This window comes from Cyrtonyx montezumae, unplaced genomic scaffold (genome assembly GCF_038088225.1).
Source record: "Cyrtonyx montezumae isolate F1298 unplaced genomic scaffold, pur_monq_1.0 scaffold_3, whole genome shotgun sequence".
NCBI classification, from domain to species: domain Eukaryota; kingdom Metazoa; phylum Chordata; class Aves; order Galliformes; family Odontophoridae; genus Cyrtonyx; species Cyrtonyx montezumae.
This window is the reverse complement of record NW_027072034.1, coordinates 84,589,795-84,617,621: the sequence shown is the minus strand read 5'-3', so window position 1 is coordinate 84,617,621 and position 27,827 is coordinate 84,589,795. Positions and strand designations below refer to the sequence as shown.

General features: G+C 41.4%; 2 protein-coding genes across 7 annotated transcripts in view; one reads left to right on the top strand and one right to left on the bottom strand.

Moving 5' to 3' along the window:
- ATP6V1A (ATPase H+ transporting V1 subunit A) overlaps positions 1 to 6,382 on the bottom strand; it is a 28,030-nt gene extending 21,648 nt beyond the window's left edge. The window contains exons 1-2 of one of the 5 annotated variants that reach the window (XM_065742141.1): positions 6,328 to 6,344; positions 5,786 to 5,855 (exon numbers count right to left, since the gene is read on the bottom strand). The gene's annotated coding sequence lies outside the window, so the exon portion shown is untranslated. Of the gene's footprint in view, positions 1 to 1,378; positions 2,573 to 5,785; positions 5,886 to 6,241 lie in introns of those variants that run through there. The other 4 variants (XM_065742147.1, XM_065742145.1, XM_065742142.1 and 1 more) reach the window with 4 other exon arrangements.
- A 131-nt stretch (positions 6,383 to 6,513) lies between these two features.
- Positions 6,514 to 26,193, top strand: NAA50 (N-alpha-acetyltransferase 50, NatE catalytic subunit). 2 transcript variants are annotated; one of them, XM_065742138.1, is made up of 5 exons: positions 6,514 to 6,739; positions 18,940 to 19,073; positions 19,508 to 19,627; positions 21,153 to 21,219; positions 23,453 to 26,193. In XM_065742138.1, the coding sequence occupies exons 1-5, from the start codon at positions 6,732 to 6,734 to the stop codon at positions 23,631 to 23,633; spliced, it is 510 nt and encodes a 169-aa protein (XP_065598210.1). In that variant the 5' UTR covers positions 6,514 to 6,731; the 3' UTR covers positions 23,634 to 26,193. The 2 variants fall into 2 exon arrangements, with proteins under 2 accessions (XP_065598210.1, XP_065598209.1); XM_065742137.1 differs by having other exon boundaries at positions 18,937 to 19,073.
- Positions 26,194 to 27,827: the final 1,634 nt, after the last annotated feature.

Below are 27,827 nucleotides of genomic sequence, written 5' to 3'. Positions count from 1 at the left end.
TCCATACCATTCCACTTGCCACAAGACACACTTGAGGATGCCTCTGCTTGATGGGTTAGGAATTTGCATCAGTAATGTTCACCCATGTGCTATGGATCCACCTGCAACCACGCAAGGCAATTCACCCTTCATGTAACTTTCTCTTGGGTGTTATAAAGCCACTTCCCTGCACATGAGAGGAACATACTTAACATAAGTACAGTTACATTTGGGTGCATTCAAGATTGAAAGAGGCTGCCGCTGCACCTGTCCTGAAGTCTGATGCCTTCAGGAAAGCCATTGCTGTGCAACATGGTAATTCACAATGCCTATCACAAGTGCCTACTACTTTCTCAAACACATGGGGACTTACTTGTGGGTATGCCAAAACATACAATCCTCATACCTCAAGCAAAGTATGCACCTTGCACATTAGTTAAATATACATAAAGTACTTGAATTTTTATAACTAATATATATATAAAACAGATTCTCACCAACCTCAAAGTACAGCTGTGAAACCTACCCAAGCAAGAAGCACTACCAATCATAAATTACCACTCAAGCAGCCAAGGTTTTAGCAGAAGCTTGAAAGATTCCTGAGAATCACAGAATTGTAAGGATTGTAAGGGATGTCAAGAGACCATCAAGTCCAACCCCTGCTAAAGCAGGCACCCTACAATAGGTTGCATAGGTAGGCATCCAGACAGGCCTTGAATATCTCCAAGAAGGAGACTTGCACAACCTCTCTGGGCAGCCTGTGCCAGTGCTTTTTCAGCCAGACTGTGAAGTTCTTCCACACATTTGTATGGAACTACCTATGTTCAAGTTTTAGGTCATTACTCCTTGTCCTTTTGCTAAGCCTGGCTTCATCCATTTGCCTCCAAGCTCCCTTCATGTATTTATGAACATTAATCAGATACTCCCACAGTCTTCTTTTCCCCAAAGTGAACAGACCAAAGTCACTCAGCCTTTCCTAATGTGGGAGATGCTTCAAGCTCTTTATCATCTTTGTGGCCCTCTGCTGGACTCCTTCTGGGAGATCCATGTCTAACTGGAGAGCCCATTTCTTCAGTTAGCCCCCAAAAAAGACTAGAAAGAAAGTTGTTTGAACTTAACTGAGAAGTTAGCAGCAGCAATAACACCAGACAGAAAGGCTGTCTTTCACTCCATAACTGCTTTGACCGACTGAACATCTGACCAGCTTAGTAGATTACCAGCCTTCTGACTTTGAATGAAGAATTGGTCACACAATACCTAGAATTGGTAAAGATCCTTGATCTTTAATTAATTAAAATATTCCTGTTTCAAGAGAAGCCCCTTTGTCCATGTGAATAAATAATCACCTGGCTGGTTAAAAGCCAGTGTTCCGTAACAGTTTTCTAACACTGATTCTTACCTCCCAGCCCAGAATACTTCTCCAGAAGAGCTTTTGAAGTTGAAATGGATGAGCCTCCCCCTTCTTTCTAGTTGTTACCCTGTGTCACAGGTTTCCAAGTGTGAACAATTTGACATTCCTTTCAGATTGTAAAGCCTCCTGCCCCTTCTTTGACTTGATAGGCTTTCACACAAAAGAAAGATCTAATGCAACAGAGACCCAAGCTGTAACAGAGAATATTAATATTCATTTCTGAGTCCTCTATAGTGACCTCTTTTCTTATCCTGATCCTGTCAACTGCCACAGCTGAGTTCTGTAGCCATCTGCTCAGCACAATGCTCAGTCATTTCCCCTAGATAAGCAATAGTTTCATTAACACACTACTGTAAAGCTGAAGCACCCACCCTTACTTTTATTAAACAAAACAGTCACTCTGCTTTTAGGTGCATTGGTTTGGCTACTTGAAATATTTCTTATTACTCTACCTTTTAAGATAACAAACATAAAAATGAAATGAATGCAAAGCTGTAAGCAATTACAGAAGCAAGCTTCACTGCAGCTCAGTAGAGTAACTTCTGAATGGTCAAAGATTCTTAGCTCATGGGACAAAAGGTGTACAATCTCACAAAACAACTATCACTGGGTTTACAGTTGGGGTCAGTTTTACACGTGAAAAAATATTAGCAAATTGGGCTTGTTAAAACATACCCATTCATCTGTCAGCCTCACCACTACCTAACCTCTTGTCCCTAAATGTAATAGCCAAAATGCTGATCCTAACTTCACAATAAGCATTTCATCACTACATTTAACTTCCAGAGCAGTCTTTAAAGCAGGGGTATTACGGAATCTTCATTTTATTATGTGAAGTATTTGACAAACTAGCTAGCTTGAAGAGCTGAACCAGAAATGATTTTGCATGAAAGCCTTTAAAGAAAGATCTAATGCACCTAGCAGATAGAAGTACTCTTTTACAGCACTTTGGTATAATGAAACACCTGGCTGGAATCACAACACACACAGGCATGGGATTCCAGTAAAAGGAAATTAAATTGAGGTTGACTTTTCCTATAATGGAAAACTTCATTTTTATACTTAAAGGCAAGTTAAACCACATTTGGAGATTTTATGTTCAATTACCTGAAGCATTTACAGTTTCTTCAGACTAGCCAGAGTCCTTCCAATGTAAACTATGCATAGCAGCAGCTGTCTGAATATCTACTAGTTGATTCAAATGTACCTCAAAACAAGACCTCCAAGATCATGGAGCTAGAGAAAATTCAGAACCAACAGAGAAAAGAACAGAACTAACTTTTAAAGTAAGTGCTGCTTATCAGTGTTATCCACATTTAGCCATTTTAGTTTTTCTGAAGAGCTGCTTTCTAAGGTAGTGCCTTCACAAGAAATAGAACAATGATATAATTATGAGAAGGGATGAATGTCTGTCTCATTAACTGAGCTTTCTGGAAACACCACATGCTAGATTAAAATATCAAAAAAACAAAAGCAAATAATTCTTCAGGCCCTTAAAGGAAACTTGCACACTTGAAAGCTTTTGTCCAGCTATAATAAGCTACTTTAACAAAGGAACAAATTTCTGCCTACAAAACCAATACTTTTATTTATAACCTTTCACAACCACAGAGTACTTTGGTTCACGTTTAGAGTAGAAAATGCTGTCCAGAGTCATAGATATACAGACTACCTGTCTTTAATGCAGTCTTCAACAACAGCACTCGAGCAAGCCAGCAGAGTTTACAGCACGTTAAAGATGCAACATGGAAGTGAAACACTACATCTCCACGGTACAGATTTCTGCAGTTTTCTTGGGATTGCAAGCTGTCAGGAAGAGATAACTGAACTAAATGGTTCCCTGGATCTCATCAATCTCACCAGAATTTCAACCAGGTCCCAACAATCTGCACAGTATGCATGATCTTCAACTTGTTATCAAGGTCAGAGAATTTCACACCATAGAGATGCCTTCTAGGAACACAGTTGACCCTTAAGAGCTTGCATCTGCAACAGGGGTACTTTCAATGTATGTTTTAATTCACTTAAGAGTTTAGAAGGAAAAATCCAAGTTGTTAACAGATGTAGCAATGGCCTTCAAGACTATTCTCAGGAATGCAAAAGAAGCAAATGCTAATGCAAAACACCCAGTGTTGTAGATACGTGGTCATGATAGCTGCTTTCATTCTAGTTTTAGAACTTCCTAATAAAAATATTTTAGGAAATCCACTGTAGACCGTCCAAAACTCTGTAAACTAGGACAGAAGAAACTGTCATGCATGCATTAGATCACTGCCAGACAAACTACTTCTGGGGAGCAGACAGGAACTCTAAAACTTACTGCTGTGTGAGCTCAGTGTAGTAAACAAGCTGATGAACTCAGAAAATAAAATCAGCAGCTAAAACTGATCTTCATCTGTCATTTGGTTTAGAAATAAAGCCTGCTAGGCAATGACTTTCAGGATTTATCCATATGTATCTTAGTTTTCAGAATAAGTGTGTCATTCCAGTAAAGAAATGATGCTGCAACAGAGCAGCTAGATTACATATACAGAAGTCTAAAAAACTAGTGGGAAATAGTCATTTTTTTCTTAAGAAGCAAGGGGTGTTCAACTTTGGGAGAACTTGACAGAAACAAGAGAAATAAATGCATAGATTAAAGAAAGTAACCAAACAAAAAACACTTGATGTAGGTTGTAGAACGTACTGCCATCACATACAGACAAATCCAAGAAGTTAATATAAGCTTAGCTTTCCATTTTCAAAAGCAGGAGAACAACAAAAACACTTTTTCAGGACATAAAAGTTGCACTCATGACATCCAGAAGATCCAAATTAAGCTAGTTCTGCACACTGGATCTACAGGCAATCACCTACTGCAAAACTAGCTAAGTCTCTGTACAAACAGAACAAGTTGAATCATTCAGCTTTGCATATTGGACTAGATCTCCATTTCTCTCTGCCCTGTTGGAAGGCTGAAGAAGTCAGATGCCTCAGGACAGTGAGTAATAATGAACAAGCATGATATTTCAGCTGAGTACATCATCTGCTGTCTTTGATAGCGTTCCATCCTAAAAAAAAAGTCATGTGGATGACATTCTCAGTGTTTCCAAGTCTAAAAAAAGCACTTTTCTTTGTTTTAATGCAGCAGGGAAAGAAAAATCTATTTCAGTTCTTTGTGGCAACTGCTACATAAGTGCTAACACTTTCTCAAGCAATGTAGCTAAGAATAAATAAATAATAAAGAGCAACTATTACTGACAAGCAGTAGTGCTAAACACTGTGTTTTTTTTTTTTTTGTTGTTGTTGTTAACACCAAAGTAATCAAACAGATCAACTAGGTTATCCTGTAAGCCTTCTACACTTTTAAAAAAGCTGGGGGTGTCTAATTAGGAACACAGCTTCAGCACAAGCAATTCAGAAATAAAAAGGAAAAGCTTATAAAAGCTAAATTTAAGCTAACACTAAATGAAAATTAGACTAGTATTAATTGCTCGTGGGTGAGCCTTCATAGTAGCACTAACTGTAGAAAACAGATATGGAAAATGGAAATACTGTATTTACAGGAAACAAAGACCTTGTGTTACTATTGCAACATGAGACTTCAACCCCCATTTTAAGAGTCAGCTGATGCTAGCAGACATTTTCCAGTCTTGTCTTAATTTTCCTTCCCTATGCTCTCAAACTAATGTCAGTGTTTAGCGTTAATGCCAGGCTTTGTCCCTCATTATAGAATTAATGCTAGCATCTTCCACCATATGTACTTTATACTGTAAAACCGTTTTCAAGAAGGTTTGACAAAGTATACTGAAAAGCACAGTGAAAATAATCCACAACATTTTTGGTCATTCAAAGACCTACATGTGCTGATCTCAACTAACATATCCTTAAGTAGAAAATAATAAAAGCACAGGTATTAAATATTAATGTTTGATTGTAAACACCTTAACAATTACACTGTAGAAAAGCCAAACATTCATCTACTGTGGATCTGCAGTGTCCAAGACAGCAGAAATACAGCAACTTACTCAGTGTGTTAAGGATCTGCCTTGTAGATATTCAAACTTGCCAGTGCCAACCTACACTTGCCACACCCTCACTCAGGTGCTACAGATGGATGGTGCAATAAAGCACCTTCAGCATGCTGTTGGCGAGTTTTCCTCCTCTTCACTTCCTCAAGTGGTATTGGCATCTGCGATACTGTGATGGATCAAATAGCCTGGATACTTGGCTGAAGTATCATGTTACGATGAATAAAACTATCACCAACCTGCTTTTATTCTAATCAATGGAGCCTAGTAAAAACATAGCAGAAAATCACTTTGGACAACTGTAGTGAGCAGACAGAACCTGAAACATATGTGTCACGTGCTGACGTATATGCGAACATTACCCAGAATTCAGTCTAGAACTCACATAATGACATGAAAGGTCTTAGGGGCGACGTCTGGAACATCACATTTAAATTCAGGCTTGTGGTGAAGGCCTATAGGAAACACACCGCATTTGTCACAGCACTGAAACGCTGACACTGAGGGGACCGCTGCCGGCAGCCCCGGTGGGACAGCTCGCCAGGCCTCGGCCGGAGAGCTCAGAACGCCTTTCGTTGCGAAACCCCACGAGACAAAGCAGCGCACGAAGGAGGGGAGCGGGAGGAGCGGCCCGGCAGCCGCAGCTGCCATCATGCCGCAGGCAGGCGGGGCGGGAGCTGAAGGTCAGCGCGCCGAGGCCTCTCCCGCGAGCGGATCCCATCCCGCGGGCGGACAGCGGCGGCAAAGCGCAGCGCGGCGGCTAAGGGCTGGGGGCTGCCCACAGCGGGGAGAACCCGTTAACGACCGCTGAAGGAAACCAAGTGACCCCATAGCGACCTACCGAGGTGGGGGGGGAGGGGACGGCAGCAACACGACCCCGTAAAGGAGAAGGGGGGAAGCAAAAAGCCTCCTTAGCGGCCGGCTTACCGAGGCGGCGGCCGTGGATCAGCTGATGGTGGCCCAGCGCGCATGCGCTATCCTCTCCCTCGGAGCGGCGCACTCACGTGACGAAAACCCCCATTCTCCCTCCCCCTGCGCACACCGCTCTTCGCGCCCCAACTCCTTTGCGCACGCGCCGGACGGCGCGGCGGGGGCGGGGCGGGGCGCGCGCGCGCGCGCCAGCGGCGTGAGGTGAGGGGTCGCGAGGGCGGGCGGCGGTTGAAGGAGGAGGCGGTGGCGGCCCATGTGGAGCGGTTTCGGAAGCAGGAGGCTGAGCCGTCCGCGCTGTCCGGCACGAGAAGCCGGTGGAGGAGGGAGAGGGGAAGGCCCAAACCGCGCCGCTGGGCCCTGCGCGCAACTAGCGGGGACGCTAGGAACGGGCAGGCCGCGCCATGAAGGGGTGAGTACGGGGCCCGGACGGGCGGTGGGTGCGGGGCTCGTCCAGGCCCCGCCGCCGGGCGGGTTGTTTGCCCGCTGGGTCTGGCCGAGGGGATCGGAGAGGCTTTGGGTTGCTGACTGGTCCCCGGGACTGGTCCTGTATATAAAGAGCCCTCGTGGATCTGCGAGGAGAAGCTGCCCGTCCCCAGCGGATATTTGTGTCGCGCTGTAGCTGATGACGTCTGCCTGCTTCTAGTGAGGGGTGAAGACTTGAAGTGGTAGTTTATACGGATGGGTGGAAGGAGAGGTGCTGTGCGCCTGCCTTTAACTTCTTCTGGTGGTGCCAAGTCTGGCTGATTGGGCACCCTGCCTTCTGCCACCGCTAGGGAGCGAGATGTGAACACCGGGCTGGGGACCCTCAGGTTGGGTTCGGGGCCAGGTGACCGCTTGACCTTGTGCAGGTTGCTTTGAGGCAGTTGTCTCAGCCTCTTATATTACCCAGTGCTCCTTAGTTCAGGGCCATCTGTGTTGCACAAAGTGCTGGCCTTCCTCCCCCTGCCTCAGTTTCTTGTGTATAAGGAAGGTTTTCCGCAGCTGTTTCTCAAAGCGTTAATAAACCAGTCCTATTGAAACTTGCATTACGCAAGGCTGAGTATTACTATTCCAGTTTCACAGCTTAAGGCAGAGTGAATGGAAGCTGAAGCACTTAAGCTTTTGCTAAGAAATAGTAAGGGGTTTAGCTTATTAGCAATTGGGGTGAGGTCACACAAGAAGGCTGGCTGATAACAGGTACTTAGCCATTTCCTACAGCTCATAAGCATTTCCTGCATATTGCAATTAAAGAGTAATGAGCCAATTTATAGCTATTGGTTAAGATGCATTAGAGTCTTGGACACTCTTCTGGAATGCCCTAGGTGAAATAGGGCACCACGATGAGGAGGATGACCTGCATCGTTTAGTGAAGATGAAGTGCTTGAATGGCTTGATCTTTGCTAATTAGAGGACTATTTCCTTCCGTTCACTTCTGGCCCAGCTGAGTGTCTGAACTGTGGGGCATAGCTTTGCTGCCTGGAGACCTGCTGGAGGGACTGGGGGGGTCCTGGGGCAGATAGCATCCCAAGCTGCCGGCTCTGCTGCCATGTTCTGCCAGGGGCTGGGCCCAAGCTTTACTTGTGCTGCACAGGAGTTCTCCTTATAGAGAGCTTTTTTAACTTCTTATTAAAAAAAAAAAACAAAACCTTCTTTCACTTCCAGAGCACCAGGCTTTACTTCAGCTTCACTTAAAGGCGGCTTTATCACCAGTGTGATTTGAGAAGGTATGCCTTCAGGTTCTCTGCTGGCATATTTCTGCTTTTCTGGTATTTCTTCATCTCTTTGAAGAGCAGCATGTGCCTGTTGTCAAAACACAGTGCCACACGGCAAGTTCTTGAGCAGGATAAAATCTTCATATGGAATCCAGGTGTCCTCTTAAAATTCACAGGGGCAAATGGGATGATAAAATTAAAAAAATAAACCCCATAACAATATAAACACAATGAGAGATTGAATGTGATAAACACATCAGAAGGAAAACATTAAATTACATTGGGTTACTCTGGAACAAAAGCAAATTGTTTGTTAAGCTACAAAGATCAGAGTACTGTCAGAAGACAGGTCCCAGAATAGATCTAAAGCTTCAACTCTGGCATGTAGAAAGTAATGTGTTGTTTGAAGGGATTGGATCTGTCCTCAATATTCAATTCAGAATTGTGGACCAGTTCTTTTGAACAAACTGACTCCATCTGAGTATCTTTTTTTCTGGGAGCACATATGTTGCGTAGTAACACACACGTACACCATGAAGCAGGGAGACAATCTTGGGAGCACGAAGAGCTGTAACATCAGCTGTAATTGTAAACATTCTACTTTGGCAGAGGAAGAATTTAAACTAGCAGGTTCAGTGATGTTTTGAAATTACAGATGGTGAAGACTGGATTCTCAACACATCGCTTACAGCCCTCTGTTAGCTCTCTGAATTCAAAATAGCACATAGTGTGTTAATAGCACTTGGATTAGTGTTTCTGTCATCAAAGTATGTTAGATTAGGTGGCCTCTTTTACAGAGGACCTCTCAGTTCAGGGTGTGCTTTTAATTTGATGGCTTCTGACTTGGTAATTACTATTGTCTCACCTGCTTTTATGCTGCTTGGCTGTTCAGTCTTCCCTCATCTTCTGAATTACTTCAGTAATTTAGAGACCCATTATGTTTACCCCCTTTTTTTCTTAAACGTAATTTGAAAAACAAAAGTTATTCCTTGTTCTCCTAGTGAACTTCATGAATCCCTAGTGAGCCACTTCTTTTTTTTATCATTTATTGTATTCATAATTGTTGTTATTGTTAGTTCTGGAATTTGAAAATCTATTCTAGACTTAAGCAATCTATTTTTCCTGAAGCAAATACAGTGGGAAGGACTTTTACAAGTAAAGTTGTTGGAGTAAATACACTCTTTTTGTGGAGCAGGTGTAAATAATTCCCCCTGTCCCCTATTGCTTTTGCAGTGCCGATTCACTTGTTGCTCAGTAGCACTGAATTTTGGATACAGATTTTTCTGATTGTTCTTAAGGAAAGAAAACAAAATCTTGCACTGATTCTTGAACATTTGCTGGTTGACTGTGGCCTTTTGAGGCTTTGTAGTACAGGTACTTTCCTGATCTGTTTCAGTTCAGAAGAAGCCCGTGAGAAGTCATCACCTAGCTTTTCCCTGTTGCCCTTATCTCAAAGGCACGTTACCCAAGGGGTGTGATGTGTGTGCTCCATCACATGCTGTACCCGCTCTGTGAGTGGGAGCGTTACCCTTCATGCTGTGTATGAGCTATGATATGAGCAGGGCCTTGTGCGTGCAATCCTGTGCAGGTGTGTTGTTTTGTGCTGTGGACCAGAGCCCTTCCTGGTTTTATCAGAAATCACGGGTGGTGGCATTATGTGGCAGCATACCTTGGCCATGTGGTGAAAAATTGTTCAAACTGGGGAACTGGGTCATGTTTGGTAACATTGTCTTAAAAAGTCATACATAATTTTTTTTCTTTATATATAGTCTTCCTTTATGTATGTATATCAGAAGACTACCTCCAAGCTTGTGTGTGTTGCAGTTCAGTACACCTTATAGTCTCTAGGGGTCCCAGCTCACTGTCCACGAAGCCTCCAGATGAGCCCTATGCAGAAGGCAACTGCTGCAATGGAGCTTTGTGATGCTGGCTAGTGCTACTTCATCTGGCTCTGTGGAAATGGCACCACAGCTGGCAAAAACTAACTCAACTGTAACAGCAAAGTACCAATTCAGCTTACTTAAATGCAATTAATATCTATAGGTAAGTTCTTGTACTTCTAACTGCTTCACAGAATTGTGAAGCAAACCCTTCAAGTCTATGAAACTCCATGTGCTTCTCACTAGAACAGTCTCTCCACAGACTCTCCACTCCTTCCCAAGTTAGTATTACAGAGCTTATGCAGATCTGTTGGTTTGTTTGCCTTTACACAGCGTGGTGCTAAGCTCAACGTATACAGGAGAAAGCTCCCAAGTTTGTGAATTGCTGATTTGTCTTGTGCACTGGAGGCAGGACAAAAAAAAAGTAATCAGTGTTTGATTTGAGAATTTCTTCTGGAAATATCCAAGCATGAGTTGTACTTCTTGCGCTTAATTTCTTCGTTAATAAATTTAGATGTTACTTAGTGTGCTTACAAGTGGCTTAATCTCTTCTAAGTAAGTGCTGTTTACTGTAGGTTCTTGTAACCTGATTTATAACTTCTACCACTTCAAGCTTAATTCTGTAACCAGCTTAAGACACGCTTCAAGCTAGGAAGGACCAGTAGGAAAGGAAAGCAGGGCATGGAATATTTATTTTATGGAAGGATCGTACAGCCTAACTTTTGCTCTTGTGTAGTGTTTGACTGTTCAGATACTTTTTACAGGCTTCCTAGTTTGAAGCGTGCTAACTTGGGCAATTCTTCTGTGGAAAAATGTAGTGTCTTTAGTTAATCACTACATGGCACAGATTCTGCTGCTGTCTACTGAAGACGAGAAATTGTGCATCCTCCTTTTCCGCTAAAATGGCAAATAATGGGTGATGGTTGAGCCAGATAAATACTTCTATGCAAGTGGGAATTATTCAGAACTCAGAAAGCTTACTGATTTGGCAAATAGTAGAATTGTTCAGACCAATAATCTGAGACACACACAAAACCATGACAAGGCACTAGACCTTCTTTTCCCAGAAGAGGAGGAGGGAAGGACAAGGGAAGCCAGATCTCTTTATTTGTTTGAGAACTGATAAAGGAGAAATGTGACTGTCCCTTGCATCCCTTCTCTAGATAGGGCAGGTGATTTCAGGATTACTTCCTGCTCCCTGCTAAAAGAGGGTAAGGGATAAAGTGACTCATGTGTTCTTCCTGGGGAGATTTAGAAGAGCAGAAGTTTTCCTGGAGGGAGACTTGAGGTGGGGATGAAAAGAGAGGAGTCTGTATAGGAGTCTTGCTTATTATTTGAAGACTCCTGTACTTGAAGACTTGATAACAGAGAAGCAGATGTTGAAATGGGGTGTGTCTTTGTATTGGAAAAAAGTGTTACTAATCCATTAAAGAAAGGAAATGAAGTGAGGCTGTATAGAAAATCCACTTTCATAATGCTGTCACTGGGGCACTAAAACTAAGGTATTTCAATTTTCCTTGGGGCAGAGTTACTGTGTTAGGGAAGAAAAGAGAATGCTATGCAGCGCAGTATGAAATGCTTCCTGAGCTCACCTGAGCTTCCTCTTCCCGTTATTTCCCATACTAAGTTTGATTTTTGTTGTTCTTAGCAGGCTTGAATCTTAATACCTGAAAAATCTTCCCATTTCCACCATCTTAACATTGGATTATATTCTCTTCAGAGTATGGGGGGAGACTGAGGGCAATTTTCTCTTCTTGGTCCTTGGAATTTCTGCCAGTAAAGATTATGAATTAAGTTGAAATTTGCAGTTAAAGGAGCCTTGTTTGTTCTTAATAAGTAGCCCTTTCGCACAAGCTTTTTGGTTCAGAACAACTTATTCTTGAGACATAGGAAGAGAGGGGGATAAGGCAACCTTCTGTGCTTTGTTGAGAGCTTGCAGTGATTGCTGCCTAGAAGTACTCAAGGTAAGCACATAAATTTGATAGCACATTCTTGTAATATATTGTTTATACAATATGTCATTTGAACATCTTATAAATAAACCTGGGATTAAAATGTCAAGTATGGGTTTTTTCTGTATTTTCTTTAACAATCAAATGGAGACAAGCATCTGTGAGGATGGGTGTTTCCATGACATATGTAAGTAGCTTGTGTAAAGCAGGTAAATGCCGGTCTCCTGAAAGTCAGTTCTATACAGAGAAGTTAACTAATATAAGGACAAGAAATATGTTTCAGCTGTTCAGATTTATGTAAATGAGGTACTTTGTGAACCCAGGATCACTTCTGATTTGAATTTGAAGGTAAACCTTTGCAGTCACCTGAAGATCATTAAGTACTCTCTGAATGTTAATTAGTGAAGATTCATGATTTCCTAGCAGACAAATAGGGATTGTAAATTTCATATCCAGGAACACTGAAGGTATAGAAGGGGACTGTAATTTCTAAGTATTCCCAGAGTACCGGTTGTGGAGGCACAAAAAAATTGGAGTTATTTCAAACTGGTGAGGTATTCCTGCTTTTGGAATTGTGGTTGAAAATCTGAATGTGCTTGTGAGCTCACCTGGCTTGTAAGGAAAAGTGGTTAGACCAGCAGTGGAGAGTTAGGATTTCTGGCAGCTCTTTATCTGTTCTATGATCGCAGGCAAGTTGTTTCCTCTTTCTCTGTACCTGGGACAGACACACGTAATACAATAGGTCTTTGCCTCATGAGGTGCTTTGAAGAAGCAGCATTATTAGCCTACTAAGTGTTGAATGTATGGCTGTTTTTCTCTTCTGGAACAGCAGTAACCTTTTAGTTTTGAGTTTAAATTTGTCAGCTGTGTGTGGTGATTTCTGTTCTTCGTATTCAGCTACAAAATGATATCTCAATTTTCTTGGGAAAGTTTTTTTTAACACTTTTTGGAATGATCTCACTGTCTTCTTGTATTTGCTAACCAGGTAGCTGAGGCTCTTTATGATCGCACTGCTGTTGAAGCTTTAGAGTTGTTATTGTTCAGGTGGTCGGTTGGTGTTCTGTACAATGGTCCAATCTTCTAAGTTGAAGAAGAGCAAATCTTCCAAATGTAACGAAGATACCTTGACTGTAATGTGCCATTTATTTTTTGTTGTAAAGTTGGGGGGTGGTGTTATTTTCTGAACTGTTCTCTGTAATTAGATCAGATGCCAGTAAAAACTCTTTGCATCTAGATCCCTTTGAATTGCACATTTTGGATGGAGTGTTGTTTCTAAAACTGCATAGCTTTTTTTCTGTGCATCACTGCTGTTCTACAATCCAGCACACAGCTGGGGGTAACTTGCAGCAGGGTATCAGGTGTTGTGTGAGTATGCACTCTCAGCAGTAAGTCAGACTAACAGAGGCTGGGGCTTAGAAACATATTAAGCTTGCATTTATCCTTCTGATTTTTTTTCTTTGATGAACAAAGCAGAGCAGATTTACAGTGAGCAGATCTTCTAGATAATAGGAAACGTGCTAGTCTGCCCACAAGAGCTAGACTAGCTTATGTGCCTAGCAGGATAGCTCATCTGTTTGTAAAATAATAAATTAAAAACAATAATACTAATAATACTACAAAGGCTCTTTTGGCTTTGGAGCTGAATCTAAGTAAAGCCACACCCTTCAGGTCTATAGCTTTCCTAGCTCTGGTTTGGTTTTATTTTATGGGAGTGGATTATCCTGTCTAGACTCCTTTGACTTGGAAGCCAGAATAAAAGCAATAAAGCAAGCTGGCTGCATAGTGGGGTGACAAACCTTCTCTAAAGTCCTTTAATTTGTTCAGGCAGTCTTCTTCTCCCTGCTCCCTCTCCTGCCTCTTCCAGTGTACCTCAGTACGTTTTGCAAGTTGCAGATGCAGTTCAGCTAAATTTAGAGTGCCAGATGCTTTAAATAAGCCTAGGCTCAGCTATCAGTTACAAAGAGATCTGTTTCAGTCAGGCACATCCCTCTGGGGAGGGACTCATGCTGCTTAAAGTTGAATGAGACTGAGATTCTTACGGCATTTAGAAATTTGAAGTTTCCCCTTTTTCTTGCTGCTGTCTGCTCTAAACTAGTGTACAGTGTTGGCTGTTCCTGTGACTGAATTATTTTTACTCCTGAACTGTAATTCTGGACATTAACTTCTTAGGAGCTTCTTTATAGCAGCTCTGCTTTAGGATGCATCAAAAAACAAAGTACAACCTTAACAGCATAAGCAAATGCTAATCTCTCACGTAACCCCTGCTACTTCCACCAGTCAAAATTTAGGCCATAGGAAAAGTGACTCTGCTGTGTTCAAATTGCAGCTCTGTTAGCAGCTGCATTCCTCCACCTGCAGCCTACAACATAGTTATTTGGGTTGCATTAGTTCCTGCAGAAGGTGTGTGCTTTTTTGTTTTTCTTGCAAGCAATCAAAAGGTTTTAGGCCAATGCATGAAAGAGCTGGAATATTAACGTTGATGTTCTGGGAAGGCATCCAGTTTCAGTAACTTCCACGGCACCTCTCTAAATTCCCGTTTCCATTGGGATTTCATGAATCACGCTTCACTCAGCTCTGACGTAGCCAAGCAACGTTGCTGTGCGCTGTTTAGGCCAGAAACCGGTTCGCCTCTGAGCGTGGTTTTTCTCAGTAACTGAGTCATACTATGTTGCTGAAATGCAAACGTAGTCCTAGGTTATGCCAGGAGAATACTTCCAGTACAGATGAGAAAAAGCTGCTGCTGTTGTACAGGGTTTGTGTTTAGAGTGCTGTAAGTGGTTTTGGTCAGTTGTCTTTAAGGAGAGTTAATCTGAAGGAGTGCAAAGAAGAGCTAGTGTGACAGTAGTACAAATTAAGAGCCAGTATTAAAGAAGAAGGCTGGGGTCTTGGCTTCAGATAGAAGGAAAGCTGACAGAGGACATGGTAGCTCTCTGAAGAAATGGGTTATGGGTAAGGAGCATTGACTCACATCAACTACTGAAAGAGTGTGTGGTTAGAACTTAAGTGAATTTGAGTGGAAATCAGAAAAATGCCTAACTATGAGAATAATGATGGCTTGGGAACCATGTGTGGGATGTTCTTTGGGTTTTGGGATGCCAGTAATAATTGTATCTTCCTAAGAACATTATTGGAATAAAATAACCTGTTAAGGAATGTCATGTCTCAGAATTGAGTGTTTCAGGTGTTCTTAAATTTGTGATTTAACCTTTTTAATTGCAGCAGTAAAGATCAGGTATTTCTGTTACAGCCTGTATGAGCTGGAATACACAGCTGGCCCTCAACTGATAGAGTAAATTTATATTACTGTATCATAATGTATTGATGTTTTGGTTGAGAAGTAACTAGAAATCCTGTCTACTTGTAACTAGCTTAAAAAAAAAAAAGCAATTGCCTTTACTCTAGTGGAAAGAAATGAGTCACTCTCTTGTGTACTTTCTTCTATTCACTTTGTCTTGAGTTTTTTGAGGCTTGGGTGGTTTTAAGTCCTTGGGTTCAAAGTGCACACTGTTCTATATGTGAGGTTGAGCATGGAATCATCTTGATACTGAATGGTTCCTGTACTTCTCTTGTACAGTTCTTCCAGAAGCAGTTTAATGTGGGGTAGGCTGGCACGTCTGCTCGAGAAGCAGTTCTGCCTCTGGCAGGACTTTTTTTCTCCTCATTATTGACAGAAGACTTTGCATGGTGAACCGAATCAAGGGACTGATGCAGGTTAAAACTAAACTTTCCTTTTTTTTAATTTGGCTGAGTTTTAATTGGTGTTGGTTTACCGCCTTTGTGCCAGCAGGAAATGAGTGGCTCAGGAATAACAAGAGTGCTTCTTCCAGCAGCAGTGCCAGCTTTCCCTTGTTTCTACTTGAGGCTTCAGTGGCAGTTCTGCTGTGCTGTCCTCAGGCAAAGTGAACTCCCATGGCGTAGGTGCTTTTGAGTGTAATAGATGTGGTGCTGATTTAATCAGCTACTGCTATACATTGTATTATAAATAATGTAATTTATGGTTTGAATATGTAATATTTTAACAGACAAAAAGCATAAAATCAATATGCTGTAGTGATTATTAAATTTCTTTCATACTATCCTCTAGGATATCTTGCTGGTCCTGCTGTAATTCTCACCCTAGGAACAAACAGCTAGTGGCAGAGCACGGAAGGCCTACAGGAGATGTAGTGATTGTAGAAAGTGAATGTAGAAAGTGGTGATGAGAGAGAGCTGGGGAGCCTAGGGGCCCTGGGAAATGAGTCAGCAGCACCTTTCAGCTGTGCACTACTGAATTTTTCTCTGCTCTTATAGCCATAGCCTGAAGGGTGGTGTCTTGTGTCTTGGTTCAGTAGCTATAAACAGCCTTGTATACTCTGCTTCACTGTTTTTCCCGTATGAAACATTCCTGATGAAGGCCAGTCTTCTGGCTGTGTCTCCTCAGCTGAGTCATCCCTATTTATTGGAATTCAGTCCACTGTCTTCTACTGCCTGACTTTTCACTTTGTCAGAGGCTAAGATATTAGAAAGCATGTAGTACCTGATAATAGTCTGGGGATTTTTGCTGAAGTGTAAAGAAGGAATTGCTGTAACAAGTGTACCGTAAGCCCATCATAAATGTTGAGGCTAGTGTTATGGATCTACTGAGGCTTGAACCTACTGATTAAAACTAAAAAGGCATCACCAAGGTTAGTATACTATTAAATACTTTTGGACAAGGTGTCTAAGCTTGCAGGGGACTGAATGTGAGGCTTTTCTCTTTCCTTACTGACCTTTTACTCTGCAGCTGATCTGATCTAACTGTAGGTGAGACCTGCTCCTTTTGGTTTCCACTCAGTGAAGAAAAAGAGGCCTTCTCTTGTAGTACTACTGAGGAGCTTTACTCAAGCTCAACACTCGATACAAATGTACCTGGGAACCCCACTGCACTGTGGTCTTACTCTTCCCCTTTGTGAAATAAAGTAGCAGCACTGCTGGCTGAGATGAGGAAATGATATGTTGCCATTTGCATACCTGAAGAAGGCCAGCTGTGCTAGGTTGGACAGCTATTATGCTGGGTCATAGAATGAGCGCTACAGTTACCTTCCTGTCTATCATTTGATAGCATGTTTGTTTACAGTGCAGTACTCCTGTGGTGTGAACGGATCCACCCTTTACTAGCTCAGTAGTTTATGTTGGAATATAATTCTCAAAGGAACTTGTACAAGTGGTGGTATGTGAAGAAAGGAATTTTGGGAGCAAGATAATCTGGAGGTGAAAAAGATTATGAAATCGGGCTGGTGGTAGTAGGAGTCATGGTGAGGGGATACTGCAGACTATTTCAGCAGAGCATGTACTTAAAACTAGAAATTTCAGCAGTATGTCTCATTGATGCTCATCTTAGCATGCCTGCATGGGTTGGAAGAGATGAAGTGTAAGAATATGGAGAGTGTAGTCTATCATTCTTGAGCCCCTGTGTAGAGAAGGAAAAAGATTCAGCTTTTCAGTGTGGCACGGAGAAGACAAAGTGCTGCTTGGAACAATCTGCAAGCACTGGTACTGGCATGAGATGCTTGATACAGGGGCTTTTTTAGTATGTTTGGCAAATATATGATGAAAGATTAGACCTTGGAGTCAGCAAAGTTCACAATGTAAAGACCATTCATCAATTCTTTGTAGTTAAGATAATTAAATGATATTAGTCTGATGGAGAATTACACAATTATCAGTAGTTTGTTAGTTAAGGCCAGTTGATTTTCTAAAAGATAGACCCAGCTTACAAATTGCTCACCCTGTGAGCACTCAGGAGGTGGATATGACTGTCGTATTAGAGAGCAGGCAGTAATGGTCCTTGTCCTGTGGTGCTGCAATAGGTTTGCAGAACTGAAGGCTGTGGTTCTTGCTGTAAAAGAAAAAAAGTGGGTGTGAGGGTATATTATATTTTCTGCAATAACATTATTCCAGTTCTGCAGTGTTTTCTGTTATGTGAGCTGTAGTACAGTGGCTAGAAAAACACTACATATCTATTACCATCATTGGTAATGGCATTAAAACTGATATGATATAGAGTACTAATTGTTTAAGGTTTGGGTTTTGTTGTTGTGTTTACTTTAGGTTTGGTTTACTTTTTGTTTTCCATCCAAAGGGCCATAGAGATGGAAAGCAACTACCACACGTTATTAGAATAATTCTGTAGCCTGGCATACGAAGGTCTTGTAAAATTGCCTTTTCAAAAATGCGTGTTTTAAAAAATAAAAAGGCAGCAAACGGTATCTGTAACAATGATTAGGTAGTAAACAGTCTGATTGCCCTGTAGGCATTTGGTAAATCAGATCTGCAGATAAACTATAACTGTATTTCTTACACAGTGTGCATTGGCTTCGTTCCTGCCTTTGTCTTCTGATGACCATTTGAAGAAAGTTTTTGATAGGCTTGTTCCTTATTTTTCATTCCTGTAGTCCTTGAGATTGTGCTTCTGACAGGAAATTATTCTTAGAAAAGAGAGAAGCTTAGGTTATTTCTTCTCAGCAGTTTGTCACAGTACTAGTATTTCAAGGTGGTTGTTTTGCTCTCTGTCAACAGAAAGAATAACTTCAGTGATGATCATAACTTATTCATGTATCACCTTGGCAGAGGCACACTTGAATATTAACAGGCTTAACATGAGTTTTCTGCTGCACACAGTATTATTGTGTTTTAGAGGTAGATGTATACTGGCACTTTACTCATGCCCGAGTATAAACGTTATTCATTCCTTAATTCTGCCACCTATCAATATAAAGTCTCAATTTTCTTCATCTATCCTGTCTTTTTTTTTCCATGTTTAAGGTGTTTTTAAGCTTCTTCTAGTATTCTCCTGAATGTTCCTCTACCTATCACTCCACAAGGCAGCACATCTAATAAGTATACCAGTTCAAAGTGTGGCCTCAAACTTATGACTGTGTAGCACTGATTTATATTGTATTTTTGCAGTTCAGACAACTACTGATGAAAGTTAATTTTATAAGTTGAATATGTCCTGAACTGACTATTAGGTGGAACAGTTCTCTAAATGTAAAGTAACTCATTTTTGGTGTCTCTATACATTTTGGAGTGTGTCAATGTTAAGCATATTTTGATTTGTTCCAGTAGCCGGATCGAGCTGGGAGATGTGACACCCCACAACATTAAACAGCTGAAGAGGCTAAACCAAGTCATTTTTCCTGTCAGCTACAACGACAAGTTCTACAAGGACGTACTGGAGGTTGGCGAACTAGCCAAATTAGGTACAGATATCCTTGCCAGCAATTGTAGGCTGTGGTGTGCTATCCTTACTGCTTTTGAGTAGCAGATTCTTCTATTTTGTTGCTTAACATAATGACAACTGTTGGAATCTTAAAAAGCTGCTGTCCCAACCTTTAAAGGGTCTATAATACAAGTAACTTGGATTTTACTGTAAAGGGTTATGTTTTCTGTTACAGCAGAACACTTGATAGATGTGTGCTGCCAGCTTACCTCCTGAAGTCATTATTACTTAGTGTTTTGCTTATTACAGTTAAAAATGTTAGAGTACTCCTGGTAATCTGCCTTGATGTTAGCCATCACCTATGATTTTATCTAGATCAGGGGATTAACAGCCAGGAAGGAATGTACACGCAACTCCTTTTAAACTCTGTATAGTTTGAGATTTGTGACTGATAATTGTTTATCTCCCTGACAGCCTACTTCAATGATATTGCAGTGGGAGCAGTGTGCTGTAGGGTGGATCACTCCCAGAACCAGAAGAGGCTGTACATCATGACACTTGGATGCCTGGCACCATACCGACGGCTAGGAATAGGTGAGGAAGTTCTTCTTTTGTGTCTTGAGTCATCGAACAAACAAGATTGTCTGGGCAGCCTTTTAAATTGCTTTGTCAAGTTTTTGCTACTTTAGCTAAGATAGCTCAAGATGTGCATTCAGAGCAGTATTTGCTTTGGGAAAAGAATGACTTAACATATTCTTGGATTTCTGTCTTTCAGAATTTATTTTTTTAACTTTATTGTTGAGGATTTAAAATTCTTTTGATCATGTTTGTTTAATTCTGTGATGTAAACATTAAGCTTCTGTAGATATGAAATTGAAGCTCAGAGATATTCCAGAATAGTTTGTCCAAGGAATGCAGCCTGTATGCAGTTCACGTGGGATCGTTCACTTGGAAGGGAGCCACCTGCATGCTCTCTTCAAGGCTAACCAAAAGTTACAAGCATGTTGATGAGAGGATTGTCCAAATGTTTCTTGAACACTGACAGGCATGGCTGATCGGCCGCCTCTTTAGGAAGCCTGTTTCAATGCTTGAACGCCCTCAAGGTTATGTTTCCTAATATCCAGCCCAAACACACCACTCCCCATGCAATTTTGTGCCTATCCTGTCCTGCCATCAGTTCCCAGGAGCACAGCCTGGCACCCTACTCTGTTTCCCTTCCTCAGAGGGCTACAGAGAGCAGTGACATTGCCTCTTAGTTTCTTCTTTCTTTACTTTCAGAGACCTTAACGTACTTTTTATATTGTGGAGCCCAGAAATGCAATTCTCCTTACTGTGTTACCTCTTCAGTCTTCTGTATTGTATCTTTCTTTCACTTTTAATTATTGCTGTTCAGGGGTAGTATCCCTTTACTATCTGTATAGCAACAAGTTATCTGTTGAGTGTGGGTCAGGTTAATCAGTGGTATTTGCTTTGGAAAATCTGGAACTAAAAGATAACCTAAAATATTTTCAGTAGGCATTTGTCCTTTAAAAAAAATAAAGTACTGGTAGTCTCACTAGTCTGTATGTTGCTTTGACCATACTTTAACTGTTTTCGATCTAGAAGCCAGTATTTAGATATTAACAATTATTTATAAATATGCTTCTGAGCAATTGTTTTTCTCCAGAGAAACAATGAAATTGTGAGCAGAGTTTTGTATATTATTGCCTTTTCTAGTTGTAGTAGTCTCTTCCCCCCCCCCCCCCCCCCGAATGCAGCAGCAGGGGAAAAATCTTAGGCTATTGGAGAACTTTCCATGAGAGGTTTCACAAATAACTGTTATAAGTATCTTTTCTTAATAATTATTAGAGATATATTCTTCACAATGAAAATTTTTGCAGTGCATATTTGTTTTTTTTGTAATTCACATTTGCTGGCTGAACTTCAATGCTCACAGGTGACATCTTTGTATTAAATTCTACTTTCTGATTTTAGAACATGGTGCCAATTTCATCAGCACATGCTCTATAATTTTATCCTAATTATAGCTAACCTATCTCTGCTCAAGTAAGCAGTTGGTGATCTAAGTACAGATTTGATTGTGCATTTCTGATTTTAAGCATTTCTTTACTTTTGGCAGGAACTAAAATGCTGAATCATGTCTTAAACATCTGTGAGAAAGATGGCACTTTTGACAACATCTATCTGTAAGTAAGAGTTACACCCATACTTTTATAGACAATGAAAGATCTACGTGAGATCAAATAGAGGGAGATCCAAAAGTGTTTTATAGTCTCTCAATTGGGTTATGAGACAACTTTCCTCATAAATATTAGCAAAAAAACAGCAGAAGGGAGGATGTGTTGTATTTTGGGTTTGTTGTGTGATGTGGAGAAAACTATAAGCTTACTTAATTTTGCAAGTGTTTTAGTTAAAGTAGTAATATATAGCAGAATTGCGTTGCATGATTTGAAGGAAAAAAAGTTTAATTTTTTTTAACCATAGTGTTTTCCTTTATATACAAGGCTTGCAACGTTATCCATTAGTTTTAAGCCACTTGCTGTCTATTGTTTCTTATGGCAGTAATGTGTAGGTTAGAACATCCGCCCAGAGGTGCTTAACAGACATTGACATTTGCATTTGGTAGCAAGGCCCAACTGCTTACTCAAGTCCTTGCATGCCAGGTCAGCTGTTTGTGCTACAGCATGATAAACTAGGTCAGTTATCTGATGCAGCTGGGGAAAACCTTTTCTTAGTGTTTTACTTCTGGGGTTGGTTGGTTTGTGTCTGTTTCCAAAATATCGGTGGACCACATCTATGCAAGGACTTGGTCTGATACCATAATGTGAACAAGCACTGGGGCAGCAGAGGACAGGGCTCCTTGAAGGGGCTGTTCTAATAGTTCCCTACAGAACAGTTTTCTCCAAAATCACTTCAGAGACAGCTCCCTCCTTGCCCACAGCTGCATGGCTATACTGGCACTGCAGCATCTGTGGCTTGGATGCACTTAGGCTGCTGTGGAACTACATCCTGAACCCCTGCCAGGACTTCTGAAGATATGCAGTGAAGAGTGTTTTGGACGCTGATATCACTGGAAAATGCAACTTCCTCCTCAAGCTGAGGCCTACTCTGTCAAGAAGGTGTAAACTCTTCCAAATCCACTACAGTTCTATCTTCGTGCCTGCCCTGTAATAGGAGCAGGTATTTTAAAGAGGAGTTTGGTTAAAGCTGCTTTTGGCTTGCATTCCTGCTCTCCTGTCTGGGGAAATAGTGGCACAAACTTCCTTTGATTTTTGCACGTAGCTGTGTGCACAGTGATAGAACTTATTGCTGTTTTTAAAGCAATAAAACAAATCTTTTGTAGTCCTTCTTGCAGCTTACCAGAATAAGATTCTGGGATGGCAGCAAATAGGTCTCACAGTTGGGCACAACAGTGTTTTTTCTTATTGCCCATTGGTTTTGTTGCTCTGTTTGTTGCTTGTGCACCTAAAAGCTGAACATACAGCTTTGGCCCCTAGTTAAATATCATCACTGCCTAAACTTGTCGTTACTTTGAAGTTCTCTTTTATGTATTTGGTGTTTATTGGGCTTAACACTAACATTTTTGTTTTGTTTAGCTCTGATGTTGCTTCTGGGGTTGCTTTGCATCTATGGTTGTGCAGTCTGGTGTTTGACAGAGTGCTTTATGAACTTGTGCAGTGTCCACTCGATTTTGGGAGTGTTTAATGAATGCCTTTTGCTGAGCCAGACTGTTTTTTTTTGTAATGTAACTTTTGCAAATAAATGCCCTAGCCTTGTAGAATGAAGAACGTGGAGCCCTTCAAGTTTTGGGAGTACGCTAGAGCAAGATCTGTAAAATTCTGGGAGGTTCAAAGGGAAAGGGCTTTTGTAAGTCTGTAGGGCTGCTTTGTGCTGCCATAGCTTTCTGTGAAGAGAAGGAGGGTGGTTAGCAAGGAGTAGAGTTAAAATCATATTCAGTAGCACATCACCATCAGTTTTGTGTTACAGCTGTCTGAGTGATGAACCCTGCGCATTGCTTTGGGTCATCTAAGAAGTGTTTCTGAAGGAAGTTTAAAAATAGGCTCTAAGGTGAAACTTTGATTTATCTTTCCATAAAGTATCTGTCACTTTGGAATCAAGAAAATTTGGAATTACTGAGCTTTAAGTTTCAGGTATTTTGTATTCCTTAGAATAGCTTTCCTGAAGGGAAGTATTTGCCATTTCTTGCTTTTGCCACAGATTATCCCAGGAACTGTTAGCTCAGAACAATCTGTGAGAAGTCCAAAACTGCAAGTCTTGGAACGACAGTCATTCCTCTAGATTGATAGATCCTCTCTTTACCTTGCCTGTATTCTTTATCCTTTGTTCACAGCACAGATACACAACTTGATACCATGGAGAGTTCTGATACTCGTCTTTCTCTTCTTCTTTCTGCCCTAGGCATGTCCAGATCAGCAATGAGTCAGCAATTGACTTCTACAGGAAGTTTGGCTTTGAGATCATTGAGACGAAGAAAAACTACTACAAGAGGATAGAGCCCGCAGATGCTCATGTGCTGCAGAAAAACCTCAAAGCCCCTTGTCTTGGCCAGAATGCAGATGTGCAAAAAACCGACAACTGAACAAAACCCCAATGAACACTTTCTTGCACTTGCTTGTCGCCAAATAAGGAAAGAGAGGCCTGTTGATTTTTATTTTTTTTAATTACACACCTTCATCGTCATCTTTTTTTTTTTAAATCTTGACCTCTCTCCAACAAAATGTAATGCTTCTTCCAAGGATTGTCAGATCACATTTGGGGTTGTTTTTTTTTTAAGGTTTTTTTTGTTGTTGTTGTTCTGATTGAGGTGGGAAGAGGTGTGCAAATCTCTTTAGTATGAGATGCAGAGGGCTTGAGGTTATCCTGATGACAAGTTTCCTTCAGAGAATTGTCTCTATTGGTAAGCAGAATGTAAATCTGAGGGGGAGGAAAGGAAAAGCAATATCTTGTCCTTTGACTTCTATATTATCTTTTTTTTTATAACCTACAGGGTACTTTACTCCCCCAACCTTTGAATGTTATTTCAGTACTTCCCACGCTTCTTCCCAATTCCCCCCCACCTCAAGAAAGTATGTAGTTCTTCCCAGTATTTTTGAGTATGGCTTTTTCTTCCATCATTTGCTGAGGGGGACAGGCTACTTTACCATACCTTTTCACTCTGCCAGGGTCTGCCTGGGCTGATCTTTTTGAATGTGTTTTTTTTTAATAATCCTCACCCAAGCCGGTGCTACATTTCTTAACTGACTGAGAGGAGGGTTTAGAGTGGTCTTTGTTTTTCCTTATCTCCATTAATCAAATTCTTAGCATATGACTGACAGAGTGAGAGTTAGAGCTGATGTTGGCAAGAGTAAACCTATAAAAAAATCCCAATGCAACATCCTTGCTTTAAAAATGAGTAAAATGTTGTAGGGCTCATTGAGAGTTAGACTTATTAGTACTGTTGGAATGGGAAAAGTGATTGTGACCATCTTAGCCGTGTTGATCACATAAGGCAAACACCTGTCTCTGGAGAAATTTGCTACAGATGCTAAAACTGTAAAGATGAATCTGAGATGGGTCAAGGGTTGGAGAAACCAGGCAGCAAGACTGAGAAGACAAACAAGAATCTGACCCCAATCATTGCTTTGCAGGAGTCTCCTGGATTTTTTGGGGTTTGGCTTGGCTTGCTGTGTTTATGTGCTTCTTCAGGAGGAGGTGGTTAAAAACAGCATGTTTTCTTTGAAGATTCTTTTCCCTTTTTCCCTTCAGCCATAATAATGCAGTTCTCCTCTCTTGAGAGGGTGTCTGTGGAGCACTGGAGAAAGCAGTGTATACTACTACATCATTTTATGGGTTTGGAAAATAGGCTGAATGGCTTCTTCCTGGTACTGTAACCTCAGAAAAGCTGCAGCAAACTCTTAAGCTCTGCTTTGCATCCTTTAATGCTTTCTTTGTGTAAATCAGTGCTCTTTTCTATGCACTGTTGCCAGCAGTTCTTCGTATGCCAATACAGATACCAGCTTAAGCTTGGACTTTTCTCCAAGCATCTGGGGAAGTGCACTGAGCTGAGACAACACCAACTTGCCCCATCTCCCGAGTAGATATTGAACTGCATTCCTTTCCTGTTTGTTTTCTTTTGAAGTTTGAACCTGCATCTTGAATTCATCTGCTCTGAAAGCCTCCCAAACCTATTGTGCGCATTGCAGCGTACATCTTGTTAGCAGGTGCTGTCCAGTCATTGGAATGTGACTTGGGAACTGAGGATTTCAAGGTGGGAGTTGTGAAGAGGCAAGGGATAGTACCCTTCCTTGCACACTATGTGGTCCTTGATACCTGGAAGGGTGGCTGTACAGGCTGCTCCAAAATTACTACTACTTTCTCAGAGGTGCGTAGTGTTACTGGAAAGCATCTTGACAGACCTATGCTGGAAAATAGCTACTCTGTTTGCTAGGTTTGCACTAATTGAGTCTTGGTGGTGGGGAAATTTAACAACAAAAGCCCCTCTGCATGGCCTGAGCACCTGTGTTTGCAACACTTGGTAGCAGACTCTGGCTAGGAAGCGACAGTTTCTTTGTCCGGAAGCAACCTAGTTTTGACAAAAGCTTATTTTTTAGTACTGCTAGGACCTGCTTGCACTGGTTATGTTGGCAGTTCTAGTATTTGTCTGGAGGGGAGAATGTATTGAAGCACAATTAGCTTGTTGTATGCCAACATAGTTTCCCTGGCCATCTATAGACCAAACCAAGAGAAGTATGTGGTGGGAGAGAGATAGTATTGTACTTGAGGATATTCATGCAGCACAGCTGTAACTTAGACCATAGCTGCCTCTGGTGCCAAGCAAAGTGCTCTTCATTCTTCTAGAACTAATTGGTTAAGTGTTTGGGTTGGGTAGATGGGTGTGGGGATATGAATTCTTAGGATTTGCTGTTGTCGTAGGCTTCCACAAATCAGTGTGTTTTGCAGACAGTTTTCCTTCAGGTTTAAAAGTACAAGTCTGATGTCTGAACTTACTTGGAGTAACCTTTGTTTCTGTCTCTCTTTGCTTTGGGCTGCCATCATTCTATGAATGTATCCCTGAAAACAATTCTTAGAGCTCCTATTCCACAGCAAACCTGCCTCATGGTAACTTCTGATTAAATGTGTTGTAAGAGGTGGAGGCGAGAGTCACCACACGTGTACGACTCCTTCTCCCAGGCTGTTAATCCTGGAGAATGGTTGTTGAAGACAAGGTTTAATCTCAGTCTCTTAGAAAGCTATGTTCCCTGTACATGGATGAGGGAGAGTGCAGGTCAGTAGTTCTGAACAACAAACAGTTGTGTGTTGGCCGTACTAAGAGAATGCTGTATCTTAGTACTGTTATCCAGAGTCACTGAAACTCTGTGAAATATGAGCTTGCTGCAGAGACCTTTGGTTACTTTATATTTTGCTGCAGCAGGACCTCTTTTTAGCTTGAAAGTAACTGCTTATGAACAAGTTCAAACTTCTTTTGAAGCTGGATGGACGTTTCAACGGAGGAAAAAAAAAAAAAGCAACGCCAGCACTTCTGTTCTGGATGATAATCTAGCAAAATAAAAAAGGGTATATGCAACTTGCAGCTTTAGAGAGTTAATTGTGTATATACATATTATTCCTGAATCTCTGCGATTTGGTTTTTGTCATACGTGGATTGAAGTATGAAATATGTTATCTATAAAGAGACTCCTACTAGAGGACACCATGGTACAGGGGGAAAAAGAAAGATTCATCCAGGAGAGATATCCCTCTTTTTTTGGGAGGGGGAATGGAGAGAATTTATTTTGTGTATACAGAAACTGGCTGAGTTTACATGATGCAGCTTAATGGTTAAACTTGCCAACTAAATATGACATACTGTTACAATTGAAACAAACTCTGTGATACTTTGTTAATTCTTGATGGTGCCCTGTGATGTCTAGCAAAAACTTAATCTCCCAAACATCCATTGTTACATTCTTCCCCTCCCTCCCCCCCCCCCCCCCCCCCCCCCAGTTGTAATCCAGGGTCAGCTGCTATGCATAAAGTCTGTGTTTCTGTAAAGTGTTTGCTGACTTGGATGTTTCTTTTGAATCTGCAACTGCTTTCTGATTAATCTGGCTAAGACAACCCCCGGTCTCTTGAGTTTATATTTAGTTGAAGGTATGCTGTTTGCAGAATACAGTTGCATTCTCAATGTCACAAATTAAGTTGCAGGGGGAGCAAATTCTTTACCAATGAGTTGGTCCGTTGTTAATCGATACCATGCCCTTGTTGTACATCAGAAGCATGTTTTTGTTTTTTTCTCAAACTCTTTAGAAATACTGTTCAGAATAAACGTGCACTATTTGAGTTATGTCACTTATGACTTGTCACGTGCATTTCTTGCAGTCCAGCTGTTTCCTTCTGAAAGCAGAGATGTGAAGCCTCCATGGAGTATTTCTAAGCTAGCAGTGAGCATTCCAAACGTGAGCTGTGTCTGACGACCGAGAGGTGGGGGTGGCTTGGCTTGTGTTCCCTCAAGTAATGAGCCTTTTTCCAGAAACTCTGTGCCTTGAGGGGTGGGGGAAGGCAGGGGGAACGACTGTCCTGAACTATTTGGCTGTGTGGGCTCGGCCGTGTGGAGCCGCCGCTAGCGGCTGCCTTCCCTGACCTCTGCTGGAGGGCCTGGGAGGCGCAGCTGGAGCTGCACTCGGTGCTGGTGCTGAGGCCAGCACGTAGCTTGGTAACTTTTACTATGCTTCCAGAAGTTAATTATAGTGCCAGGATTCACTAATTGAGTGCTAGAGTGCTTCACATGGGAAAC